The sequence below is a fragment of the Notamacropus eugenii genome, chromosome 5, assembly GCF_028372415.1.
Source record: "Notamacropus eugenii isolate mMacEug1 chromosome 5, mMacEug1.pri_v2, whole genome shotgun sequence".
Taxonomy (NCBI): domain Eukaryota; kingdom Metazoa; phylum Chordata; class Mammalia; order Diprotodontia; family Macropodidae; genus Notamacropus; species Notamacropus eugenii.
In genome coordinates, this window is record NC_092876.1 from 61,026,141 (window position 1) to 61,050,666 (window position 24,526).

A 24,526-nucleotide genomic window follows, 5' to 3' on the forward strand; every position below is an offset into this window, starting at 1 on the left:
TCCTGGCTGCCCTGGCTTCCTTCAAGTTCCAGCTAATGCCCCACCTTGCACAAAAGTCCTTCCTAGTTCTCCTTTATCACAGTGCCTTTGCTCTGAGAGTATCCCTAATTTATTCTTTATCTGCATCTTGTTTGTACCGAGTAGTCTGCAAATTATGGTCTCTACCCCGCCCCCCCAGCTCTCCCCACCCCAGGAGACCATAAGCTTCTTGAGGGCAGAACCTACCAAGGTGCTGCTTCTTTGTCTCTCCCCCTCTTTCCCCCACTGAGTTGCAAATGCACTGATACAGCCAAGTCGGGGTGTGGAAATACCTACACCAAAGCAGATCCCCAACTCTCTGTAACATGGGGTATTTCAAAGGGCCTCACAACCTGCCTCACAGAGACAGGACAGGTATGCAGGTCCCTATTCCAAGACCTGCACTCCACACTGCCAAAAAGCTTTAAAGCCAAGTAAAATAAAAATGAATTGGAAGCTTAATTTTGGAGACCTCCACCATCAAAAGTCTTTTTAAAGGTAGATTTTTTTCAAGCAATCAAGTTCTGATCCACTATAACACAATAACCCAAATTCATCCTTCCTTGCTCCAAGATACCTGCATGACACCTTAGGATCTTACAGCTCTAGGAGCAGGGATGGGAAGGGCAGCAAGTATGGCTAACAAGAATACCTTTAGAGTCCTTAAAGATTCTATGAATATTTCATTAATTATTAAAAGATCTAAAAAAAAAAAAAGCTCCCCCAACCTTGAGTTAAGGGCCATGAATTAGTCGTTTTTGATCAACAACAATAACAAAAAGAAACCAAAAAATGGACAAAAATAAACTCAAATGCATTTAAATGGTCAATCAAGGCAGTGGATGTGTGGTTCTAGGCTCTGTGTGCTTGGTCGGTTCAGTCCAACGGGCCTTAGGCTTCTCTGGTGTAAACATCCGTCTCTAAGGTCCCTTTCAGCTTGCAATCTTATACTCCAAGAAACAAGAATAAAAACTCCAAAAGTAAACTTTCTCCTTTTCTAAAAGAGTAGTGGGGTTGTTAAAGTGTGGGGTTTTTTTCATATAAATAAAATCAAGACTCCTCCCTTTCAGGCTGCAAGGTGATACAGTAATAACACGGGAAGCCCCAAGTCCACATTCAGCCTTAGATACTTACTAGCTCTGGAACCTTGGGCAAGTAACCTAACCTCAGACTCAGCCTCCTTACTTGTAAAACAAGGATGATGACGCTGTGGTGAAGATCACATGAAATAATATATGTGCCTTTCAAATCTCAAAACAATGCTAGTACTATTAAGTCTTGGCTAAATTACTTTTTATATCTATCATCAAAACTGGTATCTTTTATTTTCATACATCATTAGTTTATTTCCCATATTGTAAATTACAATAACATCTGATATTAATCATGAGGCTTTAAGGTTTACAAAGAGCTTTTCTCATATATTATCTTGCTTAAATTCCCACAATAATCCTGTGAGGAAGAAACCACAGGTATCATCACCCCTATTTTACAGATGAGAAAACAGGGTGAGAAAAATTAAACATCTTGCTCAAAGACACAAAGCTCATAAGGTTTTTGTTATTTAGCCATTTTTCGGTCATGGTTGACTCTTGGTGACCCAGTTTGGAGTTTTCTTGGCAAAGATACCTGGAAGGGTTTGTCATTTCCTTCTCCAGCTCATTTTACAGATGAGGAAACTGAGGCAAACAGGGTTAAGTGACTTGCCCAGGGTCACACAGCTAGGAAGTGTCTGAGGCCACACTTAAACTCAGGAAGACTCATCTTCCTGATTCCAAGGGCTGTGCTCTATCCACTGTGCAACCTAGCCACCTCTCATAAGGGTTGTAGGAGAATTCAAAACAAGTCTCAGATGTGGTCACCTAGTGAGATGCTGACAATCACTGAAAATTCCGTGTAGACCTCTTATTTTAATTGAGAGAACAAAACAAAGTGGTCCCGATATATCTTTCCTACTTCCATGCATATGTTATGTACACTTTTCTTGGATTTCATGATCTCTAGAAATATAGGGATAAACATTTTATTTCACAATGCTCTACAATTTAAAGTATGAAATCCTTCCATCCAGCCAACCCATTCTCTCTATAACAATGACTAACAAATACTATAACAAATACAGCACAACAGGTTATAAAACACAAGGATGTATTCCTCAAACTCTTTTCAACAAAAATGATGTTTGGATGAGTGATTTTGAAAGACAGATAAAAGTACTGTTCCTCATGAGAGAGAAAGTACCTCCCCTCCAAACCCTCTAAATGATGTGAGATATATGAAAAAAAAAAAACCAATATGCAAAGTGATTCTTTTTATTCAAAGGTTTCTAAGAGGAGTGTGCTAAATGACCTGTTATAATCTAAGACATTTTAAACTTATTTATTCAGCAATTATTTTTTCAAAAAGTCTGAGCAGTCAAAAAAGTTTAATTATAAAATAATCAATATTGTATATGTTCTAAAAATTTAAGTAATTCAAGTCAAAAAATTAAACTATATTACTATTAGAGTTTGTTATAAAATTTAAGTTAGTAATTAAAGCTGAGTGAATTTAGAAACATTCCTTTTCTTTGCTCTATATGTTAATATTGTTATATCAGCATGTGATAGAGAACCCTTAGAATGTTGCCCATGCCATTCAGTGAAGTTCCTACTGAACCATAACTTTCACAGCTGAATCTTTCTTTGAAAAATTTAAAAGGCATCCTCAATTGAAATATGAATAATTCCCATCAAAACAAAGAGCAGTTGCTAACTGTGAACTTTGCAGTATTATTCCAGTAAAAAGGGTAATCCAAAGCTGACAAAGGGCAATGGTATCTGTTGGGCAGGGGGCCTCCGGGTCAGAGATCCAGGGTCCACTGGATGGCAGCATTCTAAGAATTAGCAGCAGCCCATTAGTTAAGATTGAGGTGAAAGGGGCAAGGGTACAGTACCTGATGATGGGCAGGTCGAGGCCCCGCTGCAAACTGAGAAAAGGAGGGAGAAGACAAACACAAAAGGAGAGGCACAAAGAGTCAGAAACACCACAACAAAAACCAAAATGTCACACAATCTGCCAAAAAAAACACAAAAAACCCACAAGGAAAAAAAAACCACAAAAGACACAAAGAGTCAAAGCTTTGCTGCAGGACAGTGAGAGACAGGTACTAGGATTCCACAGGTTAACAGCGCTGCAATGGACAGCCATGGTTAAGAACCTGCAGAGAAACACGTGAAGCCACTTGCTCTATCTTATGATCACCTTCTAAACATGGACACAGTGCAGGAGAAAGCGGGGAGGGCCGGGTATTAGGCCAAGCAAATGAAGGGCAAGGATGCTCTACGTAACAAACAGGACTTCCATCGGACCTAGAGGAAGTGGGAAATGCTTGGAGGCTGCAACAACCAGACACGTGCAACGTGTCCAAGGAGTGTATCTTAGTCTTTATCTAAGGTTAAATTCCTTCTAGTCCCTCCACAGCCAAAGGTGAGGAAAGTTTAGCATTTCGCACAAGTAATGAATAAATCCTTTCCAGGGTTTGGCTGGGGAGGGGTAGGCAAATAATGTTTAATGTGAGAACAGAACCATTCAAGTATAAATCAAATGAACTAGTTAGGCATAGCAGCAAGCACATCCAGGCAAACAACTAGTGAACATCAGTCTTCTACAAGAATGAATGAAGACACTATTGGAAGAGGGCCAAGCGAGTAAACAGTCTGTGTGAAATCTGAGCCCACAGCTAATGTTTATGCACAGTGGCAAAACCCTCTGTGTGCATACTTATTACCAGCTATCCCTGAAAGTGACGAAAAGAGAGGAAAAGAGAATTTTTCTGCCAACTTGAGGAATGTCTGAAAGGGGTAATTCTCATTGTCATTTCTGACTCTCCCCTACCTTATGACACATGAAACATGTCTTCCATCAAGAAAATTTTGATACTTAATTCTCAGACCAAATATAACTTAGGGACAAAACAGTTCCCAGGGTATAAAGCAGTTTTGTTTTTTTTTTAATCAGGAAAAACAGGACAAAATGTGGAAGCTGCAGTTCTGTTCCACTGCCCAGCTGCTAAGTCATTAACACAGTCACCCTCTTCAAAAGTAAAATGGAAAAATAAAGTAGGAAAGCTGGTTCCTTTCTACTAAGCTAAGACATTAAAGATCATGGTTTCATTTTTCTGAGCACCCCAAGACTACAATGGCTGTGCCTTATTGTATACTAATTCTTCCCATAAGCAGGAAACACTGAACTAAGATATAACCTAATCCCAATAAAAAAAGGTTACACATTTTTTTTAACAATTTGCAAGACCCCTGGAAATGCTCATTTCCCCAGGCTGCCATTTGAATCCTAAAATGTCAGAGCTAGAAAGGACCTAGGAGAGCACATCATCCAACCCCCTCTTTTGACAGAAAAGTGGTCTGTAGAATGATAACCACAAATTTCATCAAAGCACAAATCCACAGTGTGTCAGACAATTGATGTCACAGAGAGCTCAATGCAGAATTCACGTAAAAGTTAAAATGTCACCCATCTTTCTAGGAAGTAAGGTCTAAGTGAGCATGTTTTGACTAAATACAGAAGGATATTAATAAATTCCTTCTCTAATCTATGTGCTTAAAGGCAAGTGGGGATAACTTCCCTCTATGTTAATGGAAATACTGTACTATTTCTGAATGGCGGTCACTTACACAAACTATTCTTATAGGAAGTTCTCATCTCAAAAGGACATATGGCCTTATCATGATTTTCTATTTCTTATTTGTGAAAAAAATCAGATTATATATCTGCTATAAAGAAAAGCTTCCAGTATGGGTAACACAACCTTCATTGGTCATTAATAAAGGAGGGAAGACAACTGCTCCCAACCCAAGTATTTATAAGGGGAGGGATGTGATGTGGAAGGGAAGCCACATTTTAAACAACTTAACCTGAGAGCAGTAGTACCTGTCTTATCACTGTTCCACAGAAAGGTCCCATTTCTAAGGCTCTAAAATAAGTGTTGAAAATTTTATATATTCAAAACCTTCTAATTAAAAGGTTATTTTCTACGAGCAAAAGGAATATGTTATAAAGTAATAATCAAAAATTTTTAAAGTTAGTGGGAAAGTACCCTAGTCTATTTTGCACTAGTCACCATTGGCTATTGAGCTTTGATTTTGGTTGACAATACTGGTTCTCCTATGGGTAGCTGTAAGCAACAGAACAAACTGTAGTCGCTGCTGGCTCAGAATAAAAGTCGAAACTTTAGTTTCATTTGGCTTTGTCTTTAGATGGAAAAGATAGTAGATACAAAGGAAAGCAGCCTTCTGTGAAACCTGGAGCAAAATGCTTCTGCCACCCACCCCCTTCATGGTCTCTCTCTCATACCCCTTTGTGCAGTTGGCAACTAGGCATGGCCAACAAATGTTGATGTCAATTTGGCACACTGAACCATAGCATTTTAAAATAACCACAGAGTATTACAAAAGCCATGATGCTCCCCTCTCCCCAATTATGCTTTCAGTAGTCTGACTATATTGGACAAATTGAAAATAAACTACTATTTGGAGTTTTGATGTGACAATAAGAAACAAGGGTAAATTGACAAATTATACTTGGGCTTACCAGTATTTAAAAAAACAAAAAACAAAAAACGCCCAGAATTTCCCCCAGTTAGAATTCAAATAGGATCCTCTTAGTCTGGAATAGAAATAAAGCCACAAAGCTGGATTTGGGGGTTGGGTGGGACACTTGAAGCCAGTTGGATTGCAAAGGCAGCTGTCCAGGGCAGAACAGAAGAGCCAAGGGTGTGCAATCGCCAATGGCCCATTAATGCAGAAATAGAATGGAGTGAGCTCTGGCTGCTCTACAAAGCAGGGTTAGGGTCACTTCCTGAGCGGGACAGCTTACCTCTCCACACCAGTGGGGCTCACTGTGGGGTGGATGAGACTAGTCTATGGAAGCCCAGGATGTCAAAAATGCAATCCAGAAAATTTCCTCACCCCTGCTTTACCCTCCCGCACCATTACAAATGAAATCAAATAAATCAAACCCAAAACAAAAAGCAAGAGTAGTTTGGGGCCAGCTAGTCTTGCACTTGTTTTGGGAGCATGTAAATGGAATGTTATATGTGTGGTTTTTAGTAATGGGGGTGGCAATGGTCACTAGCAGAGCGGATGGCAAAAATTGCATAGAGGATAGTTTAAAAAAAATAATGTAAGACCACAGAAAATGGCTGAACAACTGCAGACAATTTCCCCCTTGATATTTAATAAAATAATGGGAAATACTTATAATTTGCATTTTGGATCAAATAAACCTGAAAGCGCCATCCCTTTGAATTTTTTTTTACATTAAAAAAATTCTCAAATTCTTCCTATCTAATTGCCATTGGAGAAAACCCACCCACATTCTTTTATTCTTCTCCCACTAAGCCTGGCAGAAACTGCCATGGTCTGTTATACTTTCAGGGAGGAAGCAATCAATGCATTTCTGTAGATCAGCCAATAAATGGATGTGGTCAAAAAAAAAAAAATAGTGCCAAGGGCACTGCTGCCTGCAAGAAGTACAGTTTGTTATATTGCTTACAATGCAGTATTTTATCCAGCCTCTTCCAGCCAAGGACCTGTAAACGGGAGTCTGTTCCAAAACCTTCCTCCTCTTCCAGTTGTCTGTGCAATGTATTGGCACTGTTCTGCTGGGCTGTCAAAAAAACTGGTTTAGAGATGCAGCTCTTCAGTCAGGTTTTGCTCCAGTTCTAACCATGTAAACTTACTCTTGCTTTTCAACAGTTTAAAAAAAGAGGGGGAGAGGAGGACCATAGTACTCACTTACTGTTTATGAAAGTTTAACATCATTGTTCCAGGCTAATGATTAGAACTGGGGCCTATGTGAAATGAAATGGTGGGATCTCGGTCCCATTCCAAGGGGTCCAGTGTCCGAATCCAAAACCACTCTCAGGATTGAGCTTCCATTGGCCACCTTGTTGGCAATTTCAGTAGAGAGGTGAAGAATTAAATGGGCCACTGACACTGACCACCCGCCCCACATCCTCACCACCCCCTTCACTCTCAGAGAGGACTCTCCCACAGCTCAGTGAAACCCACAAGCTAAGAGCTGCTATCAGAGAAGAAGGGATGGGCAAGTTTGAGAAGAGAGTGATAAAGGTTTTCAATGCAGTGTGTGTTCCCCTAGGAGGCTAAATACTGAAAAGAATCTGACTTATGGCACCTTCCACTAGTTCTCAATCCACATTAAACAAAAATGAATGGGAGCCGGCAGAGTGAGCAGAACGCACAGGCATGGGAGCCAAAAGAAGACCCTGCCTCTTCCGTCCTTGGCGCCATGCTGTGGAATCACAGCGGTGATGCATAAAGAGGGTTAACGTGAGACGCGGCAGAAGCGCTTTCTAGCCAAAGCTAACCATGCAGGGCAGGGCAGGGCAGGGCAGAAAAATGTCCAGAGAATGGACAGCTTCCATAATTCCCTAAGAACCAATGGGAAAAGGAGCCTGAAATTGGGGAGTGCTCTCAGTCTCCGAGGAACCCAATGCACTCAGCAAAAACAAGAGCAGAAGAGATCTTACATTTGGATGCCAACTGGCTTAACACCCAACCAAACAGCTCTGCTCAGCTGTACCGGCATACACATACATGTCCATTTGGTTAAAATGGTTAGAACTGATCCAGTGACACTGATGACACGAGTCTTACTCCCTAGAACACTGGAGACTGAGAGTGCAGTTACAAAAATCGAATTGAGTTTTCTAAACTGCCTTGCTTCTTTCTCTTTGCTACTGAAAAATACTACTAAAGGAAAAAGTACTGAAATGAGGTGAACTTGAATGCAACTATACTAAAAAGAAACCATGCTACTCAGCTGGAGAAGTAGATGGAAAGAAATCCATCTTCCTTTTTTGGGGGGGCGGGGGGGCCACAATATTTTAAATGAAATGTTCCAATGGGGAGGGCTCTGAAAATGCAATGCAGACCAGTAGGAACAAACACTTTGGAACAAACTTCCAGAATTCAGTGAAACTATTTTGAAAGGAAAAACAAGCTACTGTACGCAAAAACCAGACGAAAGGCGATAAGAGAAATCTATGTGGAACTACTTTATATTCACTTACCGGAGAGCGGGTTTGAGGCTGTGAGTTCATTGTCTGAGGGGCTTGGGGATACACCAGTGTGGTTGGAGCTGCATTCTGTCCAGAGGGATAAGGGGTCTATCCAAAGAAAATAAAGAAAGATTAATATATCATTTGTAAAAAATTAGAGAAGTCAACTAAATTCACAGGCTTGGGGGCCACAGAGTTAGAGTTTCATGGGCCCCGAGAAATCAATGTGTCTGATTTTTACAACTGAGGAAACTGAGGCCCACAGTGGTTTTTTTTTCCCCCCCAAGGGTTTTCTGAACAAGTAGTTATTAAGAGAACCAGTATGTGAACCCAAATCTTCTACGTTCAAATTAAGTTCTCTTTTCACTACACAACACTTCATGAACAACCCCAAAGGGGCAGCTGAAGCTTACAACTTTACCAATAAGTGTGGTCTATAGTTCCTCCTATTACAATTTAGGTTTATCATATCAGTAGAAATGCAATATTGATGGAAAATACTTTCAGTGGTCTTTGGTAGTTACTGGTGACAAACAGATCCAATCCAATAAACATTTATTAAAATCCTACTATGCACAAGGCACGATGCCAGGTGCTGATGATAAGAAGACAAAAAAATAAACTGTGCCCACTTTCCAGGAGTTTACATCCTAGTGAATACCTGGAAGAAGTAGCATATAGGAGCATTTGTAGAAAGAACACTGGGTGCAGAGAACGGATCCCACAAATCATTACATGTAAATCACTCAGGTAAATCACTGTATCTCTTTGAGGCTCTCTTTCCAAACTGGCAAAATGGAGATCCACATAACAGGATCATTCTTCCTTCAAAAGGACATTGTGACGATGACATACAAACATAAAATAAGCCTCCATTGTTTTTTGTGTCTCTCTCCTAGGTATACTCAGACAGGGAACACCCTGTGGCATTAGGATTGTCTCATAACCAGAGGTCCAATGGGATGAACCATCGACTTCCCACTTCTGAGCCCCTGGCATCTAATTTCTATAAGTCATCCACTCTTGAAGGCCTTGTCAAGGGGCAGGGGGTGAGGTTTAATAGTTAATAATCACAGATTTACCATTTTCAGGTATCTTGTCGATACTGGTTCCTACTCTATATGGTCTCACAGTAAAGTAATAGACATGACTGGCTAAACAAATAGTTGCCCAAAATGTAATATGATAGATTATGACTCCATAAGAAATGACAAATGTGAAGAGCCCAGAAAAGCAGAGAAAGGATTATATTAACTAACACAGAGTGAAGCAAGCATAACCAAGAAAATAATATATACAATGACTATAATAATATAAAAGAAAAATCTGAATTGAGTGTGGTGATTGCCCACAGATCTGAGAACCTCTCCCTCCTCCGAAGAAGTCTGGGGCTAGGGGTGTGGAATATTGCATGCAATGCCAATCATGATGAATGTGTCAACTGGTATGGATGAATGGGTGGGGTTTATGCCCTCTATTTTTAATCTCTGTTATAAGTAAGGAACAGGTCACTGGGGGGGGGAGAGAAGAGGGATATATTAGGAAACGTGGTAAGCAAGCACCAAAAAGGAACTGAATAAAACTAAGCAGTCCATAGTCAACAAGCATTAGTAAGTGCTTATGATGTGCTGGGCACTATGCTAAATATTTGTTAGGGACGTAAAGCAAGGCAAAAACAGGGTCACTGCCTCAAGGACCTTCTGTTCTAACGGGAGAGGCGACATGCACAAAAATAACTGTATAACCAAGACAAAGACAGGGTAAATAAGAGGTCACCTCAGAGAAAAGGCAGCAGTGCAAAGTATGAGAGAGTGCGGGGAAAAGCAGAAAGGCAGAAAGTGGCCATAGCACAAAGGGCGTTAGAAGTCAAACAAAGTATGTAATAGATGACCCAGGAGGGGGTAATAGGGAAACAATGGAGTTTACTGGGTAGGGAAATGGAATCAATCAAGAAACACTTCTCAAATTCCTACCAGGTACCGTGCTAAGCTCTGAGCTCCAAAAACAAGCCAAAAAACCCCACAAAAACAAAAAACAATCCCTGCCCTGAAAAAGCTCACAATCTAATGGGAAAGACAACAAGGAAACAAATGTGTAAAATAAGCTAAATACAAGATAAAAATGAAATGAATTCAAAAGACAAAATGCATTGGACTGAAGAGGGGTTGCTGAAAAAGGCTTTTTGTAGAAGATGGGATTTTAATTGGGACTTTAAAGAAGTCAGTGAGCAGAGATGAGGAAAAAGAGCATTCTAAGCATTCAGATTTGACTTGAGTTGCTCACACAAAAAGGATGAGTACATGAGGCTTTCAGTGACCTGAACTTTAGAAAGCTTAATTTGAGAGATGAACTTGAAGAAAGAGATGGACTGGAGTGAGAAGACATCTGAGGCAGACATACCAATCAGCAGTCTGGGCAGAAAGTGATGAGGGTCCACATAAAGTGCAAGGCAGAAGGGGTGCATATATTGGAGACATTATGAAGGTGGAACTAACAATATTAAGAAAGAGCCTGATTGATATGTGGGGTGACTAAGAGTGATGAGTCAAGGGTGATATCCAAGTTGCAAGCCTGGGTGACTGGAAGAATAGTGATGCCCTAGATAAAATTAGAAAATTTATCCAAAATACTTATAGCAGCACTTTTTGTGATGGTTTATAACTGGAAACAAAGTGGCTGCCCATCAACTGGGGAATGGCTGAGCAAGCTGCGGATGGAATGGAATGGAATGGAATACTGCTGTGCTGTATGAAAAGACACGTGATAAATACAGAAAAGCCTGGAAAAATCTGTATGAACTGATACAGGCTGAAGTAAGCAGAACCAAGAAAACAATCCACACAATGATTGCAACAATATACATAGAAAAGACAAACACCAAAAAGTCAAAAGTGAATGCAACAAAATTTTTCATTTAATTTTTAAGATCATGCATGATCTGAATGAAGAGATATGAAAGGACACTCCCAATCCATCCCTTCATGGACATGGGAGATGCACAGATATTACACACCCAGCATGTTTCCAAATCTTTTCAATATATTGATCAATTGTATTGAATTTTTTTGCCTCTCTAAAAATACTATTTGTCATATAGGATGTCTCTTCAGAAAGGGGAGGGATGTTAGGGATAACTGTAATGATGTAAAAAACAATCAATAAAAACTTTAAAAAAAAGAAAAATTAGGAAAGGGGGAAGGTTTTCAGGAAGACAATGAGTTTTATTTTGTAAATGTTAAAACTTGAGATATCCATGGGTTAATCAGCTGGAGATAACCAATAAATAACAACAGTAACAGGAACAGTAGCTAGCATAGTATTCACGATTTTCTCCAGCTCCAATCAAAGGAGGTAGCTAGTTAGAAGTAAGCCAAGGCTGAGTCTTGTTTAGGTAAGATCACTGATCAGCAAAATAAGAAAGCAAGGGAAATGAGTATGAAGGACAGCGTACAAGGGAAGGAGAAAGGAAAGGGAACAAACATTTATTAAGCACCGACGATGTGCCCAGCACCATGCTGAAGTACCTTACAAATATTATCTCATCCGATCCTCACAACAGCCCTGCAAGGTAGGCGCTGTTATTTTTATAGTTGAGCAAACTGAGGCAGCTGAAAAAGGAAATAGCAAACCACTCCAACAGCTTTGCTAAAAACAAACAAACAACAAACAAACAGATGAGGCCACAAAAAGTCAGACATGACAGAAAAACCACAAGAACAGAGGCAGAGGGAGATTAAGTGAACTCACACAGTGAGTGTCTAAGGCCGCATTTGAACTCAGACCTTCCTAACTTCAGAACTCTATCTAATACACTACTTAGCTGTTTCACCAAGGGATCAAGACAGGGAAGGGAGAAGAGCAAGTTAGTACATGGGACAATGGAGTAAGAAAGAATGGAGAGGCTGAGGAATTGGAGTCCCAGTGAGGATGAAGATTAGAGTTGAGGTGGTTGTTGTGTTCATCCTTCATTTTAGAAGAAGACCACGGCATCAGAGAAATGATGCCATGACGTGTACTTGACTTTGTTCTGAGGGAGGGAGGGCTGTGCAGGTCACCAGGAAAGGAAAGATGTAACATTCTCAACTGGATGTCTCCTCAGAACTCATTCTCTCTTCTCCCCCTCTTCTCTACTTGCCTAATACTGTAGACCACCCAGGCCCAGGAAGCCAAGCTCACAGCCTAGGTCCACCCTTGACTCTTCCATCTCTACCTTTCCAATCTTCTTTATACTAAATAGTGCTTATACTCCCCTCTGCATACTCTGCACTCTGCAATTCAGTAACTCTGACCTCTCTGATCTTCTTCCCAAACAACTTTCACTGGCTGCTTCTCCCGAACCTGAAGCTTTTCTCTCTCTGTCTGTCTCTGTCTCTCTGTCTCTCTCTGTCTCTCTGTCTCTGTCTCTGTCTCTCTGTCTCTCTCTGTCTCTCTGTCTCTGTCTCTGTCTCTGTCTCTCTCTCTCCCTTACCCTGGCTTTCTTCAAGTGCCAGCCAATATCCTCCTTCTTCCCAAAGCCCTTCCTGACCCCCCTCAAAATTGCTGGCTTCCTTGTGAGACTAATTTTAATTTTGTACATCACAAAATTTTGGACATAGTTGTTTATATATCTCACTCCTACTTGAGGGCAGGGGCTGTCTTGTGTCCTATCTTCCCACTAAGACCCACAATCAAGGTATCATTCCCAAGTCCTCATTCTCTCTCATCCCCTTATACTGTATCTGTTACCAAGGCCTATCAATTGAACCTTCAGAACCTCTCTGCTCTGCTCTGACAGTCACCCTCTGGTGCTGCTCACAAGTGACCTGCTGTGATAACCTGTTGGCTGCTTGGTCTGAGGCACATCTCCTCTCACTGAAGTTCAAAGGGATCTTCCAGGCCTAATCATATCAAAACCAGTGGTTCCCCCAATCACTTCCAGAAGCAAATTTAAAATTTCTCTAATTGGCATAACCTCTCTCCCTCCTATCTTGCCAAACCTTTCCATTTTTCCTTACATCTCCCCATGTACTCTGTAATCCAGTAACTGTACTAGACATACCAGCTCTAGACTCTAAAGCATTTTCACTGGCTTTCCTCCATTGCTAGAATGTTCTCAATCCTCCTTTCGACCTCCTGGTTACCTGGGCTTCCTTCAAGTGCCAGCTAAAATCCCATCTTCTAAGGAAGCTTTCCCTAATCCCTGTCAATTCGAGGGTCTTCTTTCTATTGATCATCTCCAGTGGAACTTTATAAATGTTTACTGACTGACTCAGCAAGATGGTACAACACTTCAACATTTCTATGCCCAGATTTCCCCCTTCATCAGTTCAAAACAACAAGATAGTCATCATTTTTGGAAAGTTTGAGGGGACTGAAAGAAATCTTCACAAAGAAAGGAAATCCCACAGAGAAACTGAAGAAATGACTAAAGAACATAAGGCTTCATAATCCAGTGAAGAAGCACAAATAGGGTGGAATAATCTGGAGAACTCTCCGGAAGGTAGCAGTCAACAATAGGAGCCTCACAGCATCACAGATCAATGCTGTAAAGAACGTCACTATGCCTGACCCACTGATCTCAAAGTGAGGAACACTCCTCTGGAGTTAAATAGTTTAAACCCCAAATGACAGATAATAAGTGCAAATCCACAAAAATCCAGTGTTTTACCACTGCCCAGAAACGATACAACAATGAACAAGAAACAGCAACAGAGTAGTATTAGTCTAAAGGTTAAATGTGGCTGTTGCTTGGCAGGGCTGGAGTGGCCCAGATTATGCAAGTTCCCTGATATGGAGAATCTCTTTACCAGTGCAATAGAGGATGGATCCATAACTCAAGTCTTTGACATTAAAGGAATTCTACTAATTCCTGAGAATTCTAATCCAGACTCTCTCTGTTAATGATACACTACTGCATTTGTGAGACTCCTAAACTGATACGAGAGCCCAAACAGAAGCAATCTACTTTTTCAGCTGTTGTTCTGAATATGAATATAAGATTTTATATTTATAATCTCTATTACATCTCATCACAGTCTATTTGACCCAGTGCTCGAAGCACTCTGTTTCAATCATTCCATTCATCATGTTAGTTCCTGCCTCTAGCTCTATATCCTCTGCCAAGGTGATAGCAGGTATGTATCCGGGAAAATGATGGAGCTGTTGAACAGCTAGTTGAAGACATGGAAGAAAGAGTATCTAAAGACCTCCTCATGGACTAAACATGAGCCATGAATTACTATTCTTTGGTTCCGGCCAAAGGGCTAGGCCCCTTGTGAATCCATCCAGTCAGTCTCTTCAACTTCTCCACAAAACACCATGAGAATTTCAAATGCTTTCCTTGAATTGAGTCAACATTTTTTTAAAAACAATTCCTCTAATCTACCTGCTTACTAACCTAACCAGAAAAGGAAACAAGGTTGGTCCACCATGACTTCCCCTTCCTTGAGGGAAAAGAGTAAGTCTTACCAAAAATGTGCATCTGCCCAACTCTCTAAGCTCCTTAAGGGCAAAATGCCAGAGGATCTTTCATTTCTGTGGCCCTCAGGGCACAGCCTAGTGCCTGAGAAATAGTATAACATAACTCTTAAGGCCTGAATACTTTCACACTTAGCTTTTTGTAGACATACTGATACCAAGGTGACCTTAAGCTACCTTGATGCCCTGAGGAAAGGTGGCAAACCACCAGAGCTCTACCCCATAGAATGAATGTCCTTTTTCCTGATGGTAGCTGTGGATGCTCATTATGCTTCCACAGAGCAGGAAACGCTGCTTTTCACTCAGAGTTCAAATCCACTCTCAATGGCAAGAGCCATAATATAACTCTAGATGGCCCTCTCCCTGTCCACTGGCTGCTTCCCTACTGCCTATAAATAGGCTCATGTCTCCTCAAAGCCCTATACTTCTCCTCCCTCTGATGGCTAACCTCCTTGAGAAAGACTCCTACAATAGGTTCCTCAACTTTCCTCTCTGGCTCATCTTAATTCTTTACAGTCTGGCTTCTAATTTCATCAAACAGAAACTGCTCTCTCCACCATTACTAATGACATCTTAACTGCAGAATTTATGGCCTTTCTCAGTGTGCATCATGCTTTCTCTCTGCAGTCTTTGAGAAAGGCCAATCACTCTCTCCACCATGGTTCCTCTCTAGGTTTTTGTGACTATTCTCTCTGGATCTGACTGAATCTTCATCCAGGCCACTCTCACTAAGCATGGGATACCTTAAATCTTTCCACTTCCAAACTTCTCTATTATTGCTAAGGGCACTACCTCCCTTCCACTCACTCGGGGTCTCTTGTCACTCTTTCTTAGCCTTTGACAAGGCCTAGTGATTTTTCCGTCCTAACATCCCTTCTCTTCTGCAGCTCGGTTGCCACCTTGGTGCAGGCCCTCTTCACCTCACATTAGGCCTGTTACAACTGTCTGCTGGTTGCCAGGCCTGCCACAGTCTCCCACTTCAGTTCATCCTTCACCCAGCTGTCAAAAAGATCTTCGAAGAGCACAGATCTGACCATGTCATTCCAGTGGCTGCCTATCATCTCCAGGATCAAATAAACATAAACTGCTCTGTTTGACCCTCTCCTACCTTTCCAGCCTTCGTATCCCTCTCTCATCCCCACCATCCTCTTTGATCCAGTGACACTGGCCTCTATGCTATCTCCTCAAATCAGAGGGGAAAGGGCAAGGAGAACCAGGATTGATTACACTCCTACTATATACCAGGCATGGTGCTAAGCTCTTTGCACATATTCTGTCACTTGATCCTCACAACTGCCCTAGGGGGCAGATACTATATTACCCCATTTTACAGCTGATGGAATTGAGGCAAATAAACTGACTTGCCCAGGGTCACAGAACTAGTAAAGATCTGTGGCCTTATTTGAACTCGGGTCTTCCTGACTCCAAGTCTAGCATTCTGCACATTATGGCACCATCTACCTGTTTCAAGATAAGACCTTCCATTTCTCAAATGAGAATTTTCACTGGCTGTCTTCCATGCTTGGAATGCTTTCTCTCCTTATCTCTGCCTCATGGTTTCTCTGATTTCCTTCAAGTCCCAGCTAAAATTCTACAGGAAGCCTTTCCTGACTCTTCTTAATGCTAGTGCTTTCTCTCTGGAGGTTATTTCTAATTATTCTGCAAACAGCCTGTTTGCACATAGTTATTATGTATTATCTCCCTGTTAGATGGTGAGCTACTTGAAGGGAAAGACTGTCTTTTGCCTTTTTCATATGCCCAGTGCTTAACACATAGTAGGCACCTGATAAATGCTGTTTGATTAAACAAACTAGCTAGATTATCATTATAATTAAAAAAGAAGTTAAACCCTTCTTTTCCAAAATCATTCTCAAAATCACCACAACATATTTCTGAGCTTTCAGATACAACTTCCAGGTAGTACAGACACCAGCTATGGTAAACTCAGGAGAGTACAAAATGTAGGGACAAGATTCTTGACCAGAAAATGTAAGTACCCCAGGAATCTATTGTTAACTCAGTGGTACTGAAAATGATCAAAGGTAAGAAGTTCATTAAAATCAGAAATGGTAGCCTATGAAAACAAATACTGACATATCCAAATGGGGCAGCACTGTGAGATATTAGTCATCAATATAACCTTGTCTAGGGGCTATCTTGCAGTCACCCATGGCCCCAGCCAGATCCTGGGCCAGCATTCCCTCTCTAATATCAGAATTATTAATGCAATGAAGAAAGAGATGTTATTCCCAATGCCAGCTACTCAGCCATACAATCTAGTTCTGAGACCCCAGTTCTGGCCAACTAGATCTATTTATTGACCTTACCAAAGACAATGTACCCATAGTGTAAAAGAACTGGAGGGATAAGTATTCGTCCATACTTCTACATTTCTCACCAGGTCTGCAGCTGTATTAGTCAAAAGCAAAAGTAACAAATTGCATTTCTGAACATCTTTAACCAACACTGTTACAACCTAACCTTCTTACCCAATTCTTCATACCTCACCTCAAAGGGCAAGATGAAAGAGACTATGATATGCACAAAGGACATCCAGGAAAGATCTATCCTGTTAAGAGATATATAGAAAAACAACAAATAGAAAATGGTCTTTTGAACCTAGTCAAACACATATGAGTACTGGGTTATACTCTAGGAGGTGAACACCCATTCACATGGTCTTTCAGAGTCACAAGAATTCAGTATTTCAAGGCCAGCTGTAAAAGAACAAAGCTGACTTATGTGCTCTGGAATTCTGTCCATTGCATCAATGAAGTGGCCTGAACGATTCTCTCTAGCATCAGCTTTTTGCCAAACTGCAGAATTACCAGCTGGAGAAGATATTCCAGTTGACAAGGTAGGTTAAGGATCACCAAAAGTAAAAGTCCTTATGAAGTACAACACTGAAAAACACATCCTTATACTGAGATGGGGAGATAGATGGATGAAGATATCAAGAAACATCTGCTGCAGTGAATGAAGTCAGGTCCATCAGTCTAAAATGGGGTGGACTGTGCTTACAACACTTTTTCTTCAACCAAATTATTTATATGACCTGTTTTCGTTAAGTATTAGAACAATGAAGTTCGAGCCAGCTAACAGGCACCGTTGAAGACCTTTGGTCCTGAGGTAGGCACCGGGGATGCTCAAACATGAAAAATGGCAATATCCACTCTACAAGAGAGTGAAATCTAACATGGAGAGCAGATGAGGTTCAAACACATGGAAATATGATAAAGGTGAAACCATGATCTGGATTTAAAGAAGAGATCGAAATAATGAACTATATAAGTAAATTAGGGGAGATAGAGAACACATTTAGTCTGGAAGATTTTAAAGAAAGTCACTTCAAATTAAGGAAAGAGAAAGATTTCAAAAAGTACAAATTCAGAGAAACAGTATTCCTGACAGAGGAAGAGCAACCATGAAAAATGGATGATGGAAAGGGGCAAGATGAGTTTAGAGAACAGTTAATAGTCTAGTCTGACCAGAAGACGGAGCATGTGAACAGAGTTGGAAAGGTCATGGAGAACCCTAAATGACAGGGTTGGCAGTTTAACATTTTAAATTGAAAATTGAAAAAAATTAAAATTTATTAGCTAGCTTTCCTCCTACTCCAATGCTTCACTAAAAAAGATAAAGACTATGAGCTTTCCAAGACTCAGCCAGCAAAAAATATAAACTTTGACAAGTTTTATAACACTACAAAGCCCTCTAGTATGATCCCAATACCAAGGTATCTCTGCTATTCAACAACCAAGTTTGAATAATCTGGAGAAGCTTATATCCAGGAGCCCCTTAGTAATGAATTTTTAGAACATACAAATGTCAACTGCACTACTGATGTTCTCAATTGTAAGGCCCTTGTGTCTAGTAATACAATGAGTGGTTACAATGCACTAAAGGAACTGAACTGTGTTTACTTTTGCTTTCTTGCTACTAATGAATCCTGAAGACAAAGTTATAACTAAACTGAAGAATGGCTCATATGCATGAGTTGGTGAGGCAAAGCTGTTTTCTTATAGGTCCAGAACCAATGAGAAAACACCACGGTATGAGACATCATCATAATATATATGTGCAAAAATATGACCACAGAATCACTTGTATAACAGCTTATATGCTAATATATGTTACACAGACAAGGAGGTAGAAAAACAACATTAGGAATGTGACAAAACCCTCCAAATTAAATCAACATGTACTTTAATATTTAGTGACATCAACTTCATAGGCAGAAATAAGAAAGAAGTTTTTTTTTTAAAAATTAGAAAAATTGACTAGGTTCAAAAGACTCAAGAGGAAAGAAATGATACCCCAAGGGACCAATAGAGGTGATAGATTGATAGATAGATAGATAGATAGATAGATAGATAGATAGACAGACAGACAGACAGACAGACAGACGTGTGTGTGTGTGTGTGTGTGTGTGTGTGTGTATATATATATAATGAATGGTTTCTTCAAGATTAGAGTTGGTAGGTGCTGGGAACAAGGAGCATCAAAAATATATCAAATAATTCAACAGTTAATATCTCAATAAGCAGTGAACAACTCACTACTACCGTGGGAGTCATTGCTATAATAGGTGTCAGTACACAATCAGACCACTGACTTGTTAGGAGAATAAAATTAGTAGAAAACTAGATGAATAAAAATGGGAAAGCATTTAGCATAAAATTAAAATATTCCAACCTTATTCTGATGAGCTTTTCCCTCTAGAAAATAGAAAACGAAATAAATATTTATAGCAACCATTTCTGAAAAAGTTTAAATTGATATAAATCAACTGCCACAAGGGAAATGAAAACCTAGAAGCAACTCAACTTAGAAAAAAAGTTGTCACTCCTAGCAGAGAGATATAGAAGCCATAAATAAACTCCATTCTATAACAACTCTCACTTGAAACATCTTATCAAAAAGGACAAGAGAAGGCCATGAGTAAATCATCAAGAAGTAATAATAAGGAAAAACAAGTATAAGCGAAGCGTGGAGAGAGACCAAACTACACAAACTCATCTGAAGGGTATTCATGAAAGTTCAAGATCAAACACAGGGTCAATGGGAAGTGGAATGAACTGTGTACACAGTAACAGCAATACTACAGGATGATCAGCTGTGAATGACTTAGCTATTCTCAGCAATACAAATGATCCAAGACAAGACTTAAGGATTTATGATGAAAATGCTATCCCTCCTCAGAGAAAGAATTGATCGTGTATGAATACAGACTAAAGCAACTTTTGTGACTTTTTTTCACTTTCCTTTTTTTTTTGAGTTTTTTTCCCCTCTGTGTTTCTTTCACAACATAACGATTTTGAATATGTTTTACATGACTACACATATATATAACCTATATGGAATTGCTTGCCTTCTCAATGGGGGGCGGGGTGGTTTGAAGGGGAAGGAAAGTAAAGAATTCAGACATAAGACACAGACACAAAAATACACACGTGCACACAAGTTGAAGTTCAGAACAGGATAAAGATGAGCATGGGAATTTTATTACTATCCTATTAAATTTAACATACTTTTGGAAGGAAGGAATGGAAGGAGGGAGGGAGGGAGGGAATTGCAGAAAGTAAACTTTGGCAAATTCTTCAATAGTGAAAAAGTATTCCACAAAGTAGCTAAGCTTGTGATGAAGTAGCTCACCACAAACAGTCACTTGGTAATGACTGTATATAGTTCATATTTTCACAGATGATTGTTGTTGTGTCTGTCCTTTGTTCTCGGAGAGGACCATGACATTCAGACGATGACATGACTTGCAGCTGACTTTGCTGTGAGGGAGGGAGGGCTGTGCAAGGTCACCAACCTCACTTTCTTCTCCTGAGCCATCTGAGTCCAGTGGCCTGATATTTATCAGGACAGCTGGAGATGGCCCAGGATGCTAAGTGAGACCCTGGCCCTTTCAGGCTAAGGTCTTGCCACATTCTCACTTTGAGTGAGATACACCCATTCAATGAATAGGCTTCTTTAAGTTACTCAAGGGATGGCCCCTCTAATCAAAAAAAAAAAAAAATCAAACTGGGAGGGGAAGACCCTCAGGGTTCCTGGGTAAAAGAAAAACAATTACTAATGATACTCTTTTCCTGACACACTGAAACATTCATGTTTGTTAAGTTCATAATAAAGAAAGGAAATTTATTTAATAAAGAGATGACACTGAAATGAGGTTCAAAAAGGGAGGAAATATAAAAAACACCCATAGAAGGATTAACAACATATATTTTTCACCATCCCAAACCTTAGAGTCACCACTTTTGGACTCCCAAATCATAATCCTGGATGTGCTGCATGAAACAGTTGGAAAGGAAACTGAATAAAATGAAAACTGAAACACTAAATGATCCAGACAAAATATACATAAGCAATAATTTTGAAGATTTAAAGGAATTAATTCTCCAAGGTATTCAAAAGAAAAAGAAATATTAAAGATATGCAAAATATTACACCACCACCACCCCCAACCCCAAAGGAAAGGATGGAGAAAATATAAATATCAACCCATATGCCCATGCAGCCCATCTCAAAAAAATTCTTCATTGGAATAGTCTTAAAATCCAATGAAAACATATTAGATAAAGGGAGAGGATGTCAGCTGTCACAATGGTGTTCAGCACTAGACCAGAGCTTTACAGATGAACAATAGACCGAGAAGCATTAAGAACATAAAAACTCAAAAATGAGCGTTCTGAACTAACTCTAAAATGGGACATTTCATTTAGAAGATTCAAATGCCATGTCAAAGGCTCTCTCCAAATGAAAGCCATGCCTCTTTCAGGAATTATACAAGATTTCTTAGACAACAGGACAAAGAAAACTTTGTTTAATCACTGTCTGGTTATCAGTATCAAGCAAGGCGTAGAACAGGGAAGCATCACAGTCAAAGGTGTTTGACACAAATCGTGTCCAGCAGAGTCTAAATTTCCTAGAGATTGATGTCTTCTAGATACTCTTGTTTCTGAATGACATTATACTAATTGTATAACACCCCAGAATTCTGCAAAGCCTCCAAAAGAGATACTTAATCATTCAAAAGTCCTGTGAAAGTAGACGGGAGAGAAAAAACAGATTAAAAAAAATTCTCTACTGAGCAGAAGGGTAACAGTAATATAAAGAGTGTACACAACAACACAAAAATTTTAAATAGACTGTGAAAAAAACAATGACATGGTACCAGAACTAAATAGGATAGAGCCTATGAAACAACTAAGACCAAAGAATGAAATAAAAAAGAGTCAAAGTGGGTGAAATCATACAAATTCAACCTATAAAATTTTGTCCAAGAACTAGCTAATAAAGGGCCATGTCATGTGGATTTGATTATAAAAACTGAGGAGTTCATGCTAATGATTCCAGATCAGGTCACTGCCAAAAGAAATGATACTGGTGGAGGACTTTTAAGGGCACAGCCAAGATCGGAGACTGGAAAAAGCACTCACTGAGCTCTCCCACCATTTCTCTAGAAATAACTTTAAAATAATGCCTCAAATCAAATTCTAGAGTGGCACAGCTGCGTGTGTATTCGTCCTTCATTGCCGAACAAGACCATGCCGCCAGAGAAATAACATGACTTGCACTTGACTTTGTTTTGAGTGAAGGAGCCTCACTTCTCTTCCAGAGAGATCTGAATACAATGACATTCATCAGGATGACTGGAGATGACCTAGGATGAGGCAACTGGGGTTAAGTGACTTGCCAAGGTCACACAGCTAGCGAATGTCAAGGGTCTGAGGTGAGATTTGAAGTCTGGTCCTCCTGACTCCTGCACTGGTGCTCTATCCACTATACCACCTAGCTGCCCCTTGAGTGGCACAGCTAACAAAAGGTCAGAGGAATATACTTCCCCAGCCCAAGAAAACATAGAAGGTCTGAAAGAGATGTGTGACGTAGAAGGAGGATGGCTCAGAGTGATGGGCTTGGTGATCGCAATGGAAGTGGCAGAAGTTTCTGAAATTCTCATGGTAGAAATGGTAAAGGTATCTAGTAACTAGTCAGATGAAGACAAAGTTAAAGCAATTATTAGGAGTTATTTTGTCCAATTATATGCCAATAAATCTGACAATGTAAATGAAATAGATGAATAGTTACAAAAATATAAACCTCCCAAATTAACAAAAGAGGAAACAGAATATCTAAATAATCCTACCATGGAAAAACAAAATGAATAAGCCATCAATGAGATCCCTAAAAAAAAGTCCCCAGAACAAGATGGATTCACAAGTAAAATTATTCCAAACATTTAAGGAACAATTAGTCTCTATATACCATAAAACCATTTAATAAAATAGGTAAAGAACAAGTCCTATCAAATTTGTTTTATGACATAAATGTGGTTTTGATAGCTAAACCAGGGAGAGCAAAAAACAGAGACAGAAAACTGTAGGCCAATTCCTTTCATAATAATGCAAAAAATGTTAAATAAAATACTAGCAAGCAGATTACAGCAATATATCACAATGAAGATCATACACTCTAAACAGGTGGCGTTTGTACCAGAAATGGAGGGCTAGGTCAATATTAGGAAGACCACCAGCATAAATCACCATGTCAATAACAACAAAAACCACATAATTGTAACAACAAATGCAGAAAAAGCCTTAATACTCTTTCCTATTGAAAACTCTAGAAAGCACAGGAATCAACAGAGCTTTTTGTAAAATGTTTGGAAATCTTGAAAATCAAAGGCGAGATTAACAAAACTGAAAGTAAGAAAGCACTAAATTAAATAAAACTAGAAGCTAGTTTTATGGGGGAAAAACTCCAGTAAAATACATTAGTCTAATACATTAAAATACATTGGTTAATTTGATTTAGAAGAAAACCAAATTACTAATGTCCAAAATAGAAAAGGTGAATGCACCACCAACGGAGATAAAATTAAAGCAGCGATCAAGACTTGTCCTGTCCAATTATGGGCCAATAAATCTGACAATCTAAGTGTGTCTTCATCTGGGATAAACATGAAGCCTTTCCAATAAGACCATGAGTGAAGCAAGGAGGCCCATCCTCACCACTATTATTCAACATTGTACAAGATATGCTAGCTACAGCAGTAAGGCAAGAGAAAGAATAGATACAGATGATATGAATGTCAGTAGAGTTGCAAGACATAAAATAAATCCACATAAATCATCAGCATTTCTATATATTACCAATAAAACCTGGTAGGAAGAGATCAAGAAATTCCATTTAATATAGCTGTAAACAACACAAAATACTTGGGAGTCTACCTGCCAAGATAAATCCAGGGATTATATGAACACAATTATAAAAGACTTTTCACACAAATAAAGTCAGATCTAAACAACTGGAGAAATATTAATTGCTCATGGGTAGTTCGAGGCAATAAAAATAACACTTTGACCTAAGTTAATCCACTACTTATTCAGTACCATACCAATCAAATTACCAAAGAATTTTTTTTATACAGATAGCTAGAAAAAACAGGAATGAAATTCATCTGGAAAAAACAAAAGGTCAAGAGCATCAAGGGAATTCAACGCTATTAACAGTCCCATTTCATAGATGGGGAAAATGAAGAAAACAGAGGGTGACATCCCCAGAGATACAAAGCTAGGAAGTGTCTGAGGCAGGATTTGAACTCAGATCTCCCTGACTCCAAGTCTATCAGGCTTACTCAATGCACAACATAATTATTTTGGGAAAACAATAGCAAGATCTTGTCAAATAGAAAATGGCAACTGATGTACAGAAAGGAGAGATGGCTGGATGGAGGGAAGAAAGCACTATGCTAACTTCTTTGCAAATATTATATTAACTATATTAATCTTCACAACAACCTTGAGAGGTAGAGGCTATTATCATGCCCATTTTACAGACAAGGAAACTGAGGCACACAAAGGCGAAGTGCCTTTCCCAATGTCACACAACTACTAAGACTCTTGAAGCGAGGTCTAAATTGAGGTCTTCCTGATTCCAGGCCCAATGTTCTGCGCACCATGG

The 24,526-nt window shown here is 39.6% G+C and overlaps 1 protein-coding gene across 11 annotated transcripts in view; it reads right to left on the reverse strand.

Moving 5' to 3' along the window:
- EIF4G3 (eukaryotic translation initiation factor 4 gamma 3) overlaps positions 1-24,526 on the reverse strand; it is a 386,245-nt gene that overhangs the window by 191,749 nt on the left and 169,970 nt on the right. For 4 of the 11 annotated variants that reach the window (XM_072609175.1, XM_072609168.1, XM_072609176.1 and 1 more), the window contains 3 exons: positions 8,111-8,206; positions 6,571-6,684; positions 2,954-2,986 (listed from right to left, as the gene is read on the reverse strand). In XM_072609175.1, the coding sequence (XP_072465276.1) occupies positions 2,954-2,986; positions 6,571-6,684; positions 8,111-8,140 (177 nt within the window). In that variant the 5' untranslated portion in view covers positions 8,141-8,206. The remainder of the gene's footprint in view (positions 1-2,953; positions 2,987-6,570; positions 6,685-8,110; positions 8,207-24,526) is intronic. The other 7 variants (XM_072609172.1, XM_072609169.1, XM_072609166.1 and 4 more) reach the window with 3 other exon arrangements.